General features: G+C 42.2%; 1 protein-coding gene across 3 annotated transcripts in view; it reads right to left on the reverse strand.

Annotated features, from left to right (window-relative positions):
- Positions 1-7500, reverse strand: part of LOC137999299 (stabilin-2-like) — a 21629-nt gene that overhangs the window by 2880 nt on the left and 11249 nt on the right. For all 3 annotated transcript variants that reach the window (XM_068845138.1, XM_068845137.1, XM_068845136.1), the window contains 2 exons: positions 2343-2487; positions 1-75 (listed from right to left, as the gene is read on the reverse strand). The exon at positions 1-75 is cut by the window's left edge and continues 103 nt beyond it. In XM_068845138.1, coding sequence (XP_068701239.1) covers positions 1-75; positions 2343-2487 — 220 coding nt within the window. The remainder of the gene's footprint in view (positions 76-2342; positions 2488-7500) is intronic.

Raw genomic sequence — 7500 nt, forward strand, 5'->3', positions numbered from 1 at the left:
GTCGATAGGTACCAACTGCCACAAGGAAAACACCTTCTACGGGAGGGTTTACATATACCTTGATGAGGGAGTTATCTCGAATTCAAATGGCAAAATAGAAAACGCGTTAGAAAATATAGGAACCTTACTTGTGACCAAACAGTGGCCCTGCAAGCCGTAAGAAACAGGGAAGTCATGTCAACCCTGCGCACCGTCGGCTTCCATTGAAACCAGCTCAGTCTCAGAGCCGACGGAACTACTGACGTTGAATAAAGTAATTTTACCTTAATTTACCTTTTGTTTCTTTAAACGAGCACAATGCCTCACTTCGTTTTTACATAATTGTATTTTCTGTAGTCATTTCTTATTCCTCTTTCGCTTTGAGAAAGCGAATTGAACAAAGCAATTTCAACGAGAAAGAGTATTCAGAACCTTCGTGGTGGCAACAAAATTAATTCCCTGAATTAGCACACCTAGGGATTATTTCTAGTCATTATTGCGTTTGACGAAGGAGAAGGCAGTTCATAGTCCTGGGTTTCCTGTGGTTGCAAGGTGACCTATTTTTTTGAGATTTTTCGCACCGCATTTTATGACGTCCTACGTCAAATACGCAAAGACTATCGCGCACCCCGTGGTTTTCGTAGTACAGTCAAACCTCTATATATATTAAGCGGTCACCCTCGGGAAATGGCTAGGTGACCGCTTAATGGAGGTTTTCTAAAATTAAACCCATAACGTGGCAGAAATTGACCAGAAGAGCAAAATTAATCACTATTTACATTTTATCATTCACAAATCCAGGGTTATTTATTCTTACTGGCTGTACGGTTAGTGAAATTAAAGGATTTTGGAATTGTCCACGTTTTGGTGTTTCTGGGTACTGCTTGATTAAACTATTTTCTTTTTCTTTCTTCTATAGAAAAATTCATTGCCTAACTAGTGAACTCCACGGTAAATTTCACGCAAAAAAGCGATATTGGATGAATCACGAAGCGATGAGTGCAACATCGGTTTTTCAAGTTAAATTTACTGTGGAATTCACCAGTTAGGCAATGAATTTTTCTTCAATCGCACGAGTTTTAATAGAAAACAAACAAGCAAACCTCAGCAAGCGAACAGAAAGGAAAAAAGGCCATTTCAGAGTCAACTGTCAAAAGCCAGCGAAAAGGAATCACGCTAAAATTAGAAATCACAGAAGTACTAGCTCGTGATGTGAAAGAACTTTAGGAAACTTTGTCAATTCAAGGTCGAAAAAGAGTCTATTTTACTTTATTCCACTTTATCTCTGAGAACGAGATCATTCATATTTTGATTTTACTCATTGATTGGTTGAATGTTTCTCTTTTGTTGTTCCAAATATGGTACTTAGCAAATTGAATATTCAGAAGCTTGTTTCCCAGCACACAAGGGGCCGTTACACGTTTCAACTCTTATGGGTTTCTGTTTAAATTCAGTAGCGGTCGAAGAAAAGTTACTGATGACGTGGAAACCGGACAGACAGTTGAACTTCATCCTAATAATTAACAAATTCGATGTTATTGGTCATGTCCCACAATTTATGGCTTCATGGTTTACTAAGTTTCTAAAGAGGCCTACGAAGAGTGGAAAGGCCATAGCCAAAGGGAAACGAATAAAAAGAGGTGGTCGGGCTTTGGCCTTGAGCTTCCTTGCCAGTATGTAAAGGAAACTGGTAAAAGCAGAATTCGACGTGGGTTCCGGTTAACCCACCACAGAGACGTAGTTGCGTTTGATGAGCTGTGAAAGAAACTGGACACGGTTCGCTTATCTTCCTGATAAAAAATATGCCATTGACTGATTGTTATCTAACAATGTGACCATTAAATAGAGGTGAAATACAACAACATTAGCCATTGGGGAAATTGATAGGTGACCGCTTAAAATAGAAGGTCACCGCTTGATAGAGGGCGCCCAATACTAGAGGTTTGACTGTAGTCTGAACAAGTTTGAGCATCGTAAAGCCGTTGTCTAAAGACCACCTCGAAGTTTTTGTACTAGTGTAATAGAGTAAACGAAAGCGTGACAGTTGATTAACGTGACCTGTCGAACTATAAGTTGATTAGTAGATCACTGAGTTCGTCGCCTACTACGAATCGAAACTATTGTTGCTTACCCAAACGTGCAAATATGCAGTTTACGTGTTGCGTCCACGGCAAACGTATTACATCGTGGGAACTAGTCCTTTCTTTTACTAGAATTTCATGTGGGATCCTAAACGCCTAGTTCATCAGGATTTACGTATGCATCGATATGTAAGTAAGGCATTATGCTCGAGTTCGAATTAGGATTAGGACAGAAACATCATACTCCCTCTTATATTCCAGAACCCAAATTGCCAAACTTACCAACATTACACTTGCCGTCAGTATAAGGCAATGCTTTGATTTCAAGCGGGCAGTCACACGAGAACACTTCCACTTCTGATCCACTAACACATGTACCTCCATTGCGACATGGGGATGTAAGGCATGGAAAGAACCTGGCAAGAAACTTAAAAAAAAAAACCCCACCCTTTTTGAGGTCCAAAGCTAGGTAACCTGGATTGAGGTTTTTCTCTCCCGATCTTTCCCGCCCCCCACAACGTGGTTTTGTCACACGGCCCAGACTATCTCACGCGCTTCCAATATGGCTACTTGTTGCTGGACTGCAAACAGGATTTGTTTTATTGTTATGCTCACTCACTTAGATATCAGTCTTGAAGTTTTTGCTGTTCGGAATGCAATGTCATGGGATCGGGAAAAATATAAGTGATTCCAAGTAAATGTTTAATTTTCGTTATATATATAATAAACAAATTACAGCATAGAAAGTACTTTGTAGGGATTTTTATTCACTGGTTGCAATACTTTGGTAAACGAACGAGTGAGCGCAGCGAACGAGTGAGGATTTCTATTGATAACCGACTGGTGTATTCTTGACATGAATGAATGAATGAATGAGATGGAAATTGTTATTCCCGGTAAATGAAAGGAAGAAGTCATATTTTTTCAATGATGACTCGAGGATGCTTGGAAAAAAATCCGAGTGCTCGTTTGCAAGAGTCGAACGTGCGACTTTCCGACCCGAGCCTAGTTTCAGGACGGTGCCACCTATTGTCATTGGGCATACGTTCAGTGCATCACCCAATCATTTTGTCACACGCTTATTCTATATTTTTCGAGTTAAATTACTTTTCCGATTTTTTTTTATTGAATTTCCTCGGAAGATTTATTCGTTTGTAATGCGAAAAACATGTCTCTGGCAGCAAAAGACCAAACAAAAAGAAAAGAAATCGAGATGGAACAGCTGCCTTCACGACATCATTGAAAAATCTACATTGTAGAACAATGCTCGATCAGAGCGAGAAAGTGGACGGTGCAGAAGAGGTGCATGTTTATCATCGAATTTACGAAAAAAAAAGTTGCAGTAAACTCTTCGGAGACGGCAACACAGGGTCTGGCATCAACACTCTCAATGTAATAATTAGCGTTGTACAAAAAAAATTACCAAGAAGGATGAGGCAAACATTTATTGTTTTTGTTCTGCACAATCGGCTGCCATGAAGACCGACAAAAATTAGTTCACTAATTTTAATGGACTTCAAAAGGCAAGTGACCTAATCACAAGAAACAGTTGATAATGGATGTAGCCATGATCACTTCAGCGTGTACGGTTAAATTCCATTGCAATGCAGTATACTTCAAAAATCACTTAGATTTCTCATTCCGAATATACTTGCAACTTTACTATGGTCACTTAAGAGCCACTTCCGGAAAAAAGACCCAATCTTCCCAAAGAATCAAGGAAAAAGCAAACCGTTTTTCTTTGTGTACTTATCGCCAATGTAAATATCCCAGAGTACACCACAAAAATAAGTGCAAATGTCTTGATTCACCGGGGATGGGAATGACAAAACTGCAAACATCAATGACAAAACTTTGAAAAAAAGCAGTTTAACTTTTAAAATCGCGTGGTGAGCCCTATTTTTTGTTATGTAAAATGAAAGTTTGAGGCTTATTGAAGTCGGAAGTGATTAATTTTCTGGGGCGTGAAAAATGTTTAAGGGCTCTTTTTGGTAACTATAGTGGAGGGGTGTCAGGCTCAAAAATGGCGCTGTCGTCACATTTTCTGATTAAAAACCCATTTATAGCATCATCCGGTTGCAATTTACTATATATTAATTTTAAAGATTTTGGATGCTCATTTTGTCTTTCTGTAAGTAAATGTTTGTGTCGAGAAAAACTGCGAAAGAACTTATGTCTCTTCGTTTAAGGCAAACATTAGTTAAAGTTATCTCCGAAAAAATGCATGGTTACCTTCTATTTTCATTTCACATTCCAATAACCCAAACTAAGATCTACTTTTCTGCGCAGCCACACCGCGGAAAAAAATGTCTTCTGATTAGGTTGCACCGTCCCTAATGGCGTAGCTCGCAAGAGTCTGCTATAGCTCAGTGATAGGGCATCCGAAGTAGCAATCGGAAGGTCGTAGTTCGACTCTTGGAAGGAACACCAGAATTTTTTTCCGTATCCCAGACTAGGCCTTTCCCGATTATGCTAGTAACACTGGCATTTTATCCTCGCAGCAATTCTCGTTTTACGCCACAAAAATGCTCAAATCATGATCGATTCTCAAAATAATGCTTCCAGAAAATGCTTTGTTTTATTTCAAGCAAAACGTAGAAACCCGGGCACCATGTGTGCTTATCATCAACTGAATAAAGCCGAAAGTGCGTACTTGTTTGTTTATGAACCATCTAATACAGCCAAAACTTGTCCAATGATAAACAGTTAATTATTTAGCGTTTGTCAAAAATGTCGAAAATGGTCAACGTCTGCTGGAGCTTTGCACTTACCATCATCTCTGCATTACAAATACATTCTTTAGCGTGAAGTTGCATCATAGGTTGTCGTGGATGCACCCCAGATCTAAAAACTGTCATCAACTGGACCTCATCATCTCACGATGGGATCATCTTATTAACATTCGTATCACAAGAACATACCACAGTGCTGACTGCGACGCTGATCACTCTCTTGTCTGCACTAAGGTCCAGTTGCGTCCAAAGAAATTCCATCGTGCTAAGCAACCGGCCAATTTTTGCATCAACACTGCCGCCACTGACATCCCTAAAAATGTATCTCTATTCAATTACATCCTGAGCTCGAAGCTTGGGGACTGCCAGGAGCTCGATACAGATGATCACTGGCGTCACATCAGGGACACGACCCATGCTGTAGCATTAAATGCTTTTGGTAAGAAGGAACCTAAAAGCCAAGACTGGTTCAACGCAAATATCATGATTCTCCAACCTCTTATCGAAGAACTAGCAGCGTAACCCCTCACCTAGCTCTCTGGAAGCACCCCGAGAGACCAGACGACGTTCAAAAGAAGAATGCAAGAACTCTGCTAATAACTACTGGATGAATCTCTGTGCTGAGATCCAGTCAGCCACTGACACTGGAAATTCGAGGGGCATGTTTGAGGGCATCAAAAAGACAATTGGACCTACACAGTCTAAGTGCGCACCACTGAAGACATCAACTGGTGAGACTATTACTGACAAATCAAGACTGATGGAGGAAGGATCCGTCCCACAGGAGATGAGGGACTCTATAATCATACCCCTGTATAAGAACAAGGGAGACCGCAGTGACCGCAATAACTACCGTGGCATCTCACTTCTGTGCATTGCCGGAAAGCTGTTTGCCCGAGTAGCACTATACCGCCTACAAAAGCTCGCTGAGAGGGTGTACCCTGAATCCCAGTGTGGTTTCCGCTCCAAACGCTCGACAGTGGATATGATTTTTTCACTGAGGCAACTTCAGGAGAAGTGTAAAGAGCAACATCAGCCCCTTTACATTGCATTTAGCGATCTAACGAGGCCTTTGACTTTGTCAGTAGAGACTGCCTCTTCACGATCCTGCAATTAATCGGTTTCCCTTTAAAACTCCTGAGCTTCATCAAGTCGTTTGATGACGGGTCACGGGGTACTGTGCTACATGACGGAAGCATGTCTGAGGCTTTCGACCTAAACAGCAAGGGGGGGGGGGGGGGGGGAACAAGGCTGTGTATTGGCCCCACTATCTTCAATATTTTCTTTTTTGTTCTCCTGAAACATGTATTCAAGTCCACTGACTACGGAAACTTTTCAACCCTGCACGCCTCCGAGCAAAGACCAAAGTTCGCAAAGTAATCCTACGCGACTTACTTTTCGCTGATGACGCTGCCCTTGTTGATCACAGCGCAGAAAAGCTCCAGAGCCATCTCAACCAGTTCTCTAGTGCATTCGAGGCCTTCAGACTTACCATTAGCCTAAAGAAGACGAAAGTCATGTGCCAAGGCAATGAAGCCACGCCTGCTCTAACCATCGAAGACTACACATTGGAAGTTGTGCCACGGTTTACTTATCTCTGCTCTGCCACCTCCAACAACGCCTGTCTTGATGTGGAGCTCGGAAAGAGAATTGGTAAGGCTGCAACCAACATGGCAAAGATTGTGGGCTCGAGTGTGGGAGAACAAGAAACTAACTACCCAGACTAAAATTGCAGCTGTCTATCGTGCCTGCATCGTGAGCACCTTACTTTACGGCAGCGAGTCTTGGTCAACCTATGCTGGGCAGGAGAAGCGCTTGAACACCTTCCATATGAGAGGTCTTCGCTGCATCCTTTCCATCTCGTGGACGGATAAGGTCTCAAACAATGAGGTACTTGAAAGAGCCGATATTCTCTCATGTTCACCCTCCTAAGACAGCTGAGACTGAGGTCACTCCATGTGGCTAGGCCACTGCACAAAATGGAAGACGGGCGAATCCCCAAGGATCTGCTGTACGGTGAGCTGTAATTTGGGTCGAGGCCTGTTGGCAGACCTAAGCTGCGCTTCAAGGATGTCTGTAAGAGAGACATGCTTGCCACTGATCTGCCAACAGGCAACTGGGAGACACATGCTGCAGATCGTTGCGATTGGAGGTCTGTGTCCGGTCGGGCACTCCATGTAGGAAAGACAAGGCTGAGAGCAAAGAGAAAAGCAGCAGCGAAGAAAACAGCATCAGCACCAGCAGCATCTGACTATACCTGTGGTAGACGCGGTCGTGTCTGCTGTTATAGAATTGGACTTTTAAGTCATAGAAGAAAATGTTGGTCGCAAGTGCGCCAAGTCATGGACATAGTCCGATGACTGCCTACTAATTAGCGCTTGTTGCACTGTGACATGACGCTGGCCTGGAGGTAGTCAACAAGAGCTCAATTCTGTTGCTCGTTGAAGGGACTGGTCTATGTTCTCTGTCAGAATTTTCTGCTTCTGTGAGCGGCCATCTGGTTCGAGGAAGCGCGTGAACGGCCTCTGAAAGTTAACCGCTGACCAGCTAGGTTCAGACTTCTTTCGAATCAGTTCAGATGCACTCAGTTCATACTTCAGTTACAGAAATCCTTCTCTCGAACACAAAAGAAAATCATCACAATGCTTTTGAATTCTAAAATTTAGCATTTAAAATCTTTGGAGTGCTGAAGTCTAGATCAAAGTTAT

Source organism: Montipora foliosa, chromosome 4 (genome assembly GCF_036669935.1).
Source record: "Montipora foliosa isolate CH-2021 chromosome 4, ASM3666993v2, whole genome shotgun sequence".
Taxonomy (NCBI): domain Eukaryota; kingdom Metazoa; phylum Cnidaria; class Anthozoa; order Scleractinia; family Acroporidae; genus Montipora; species Montipora foliosa.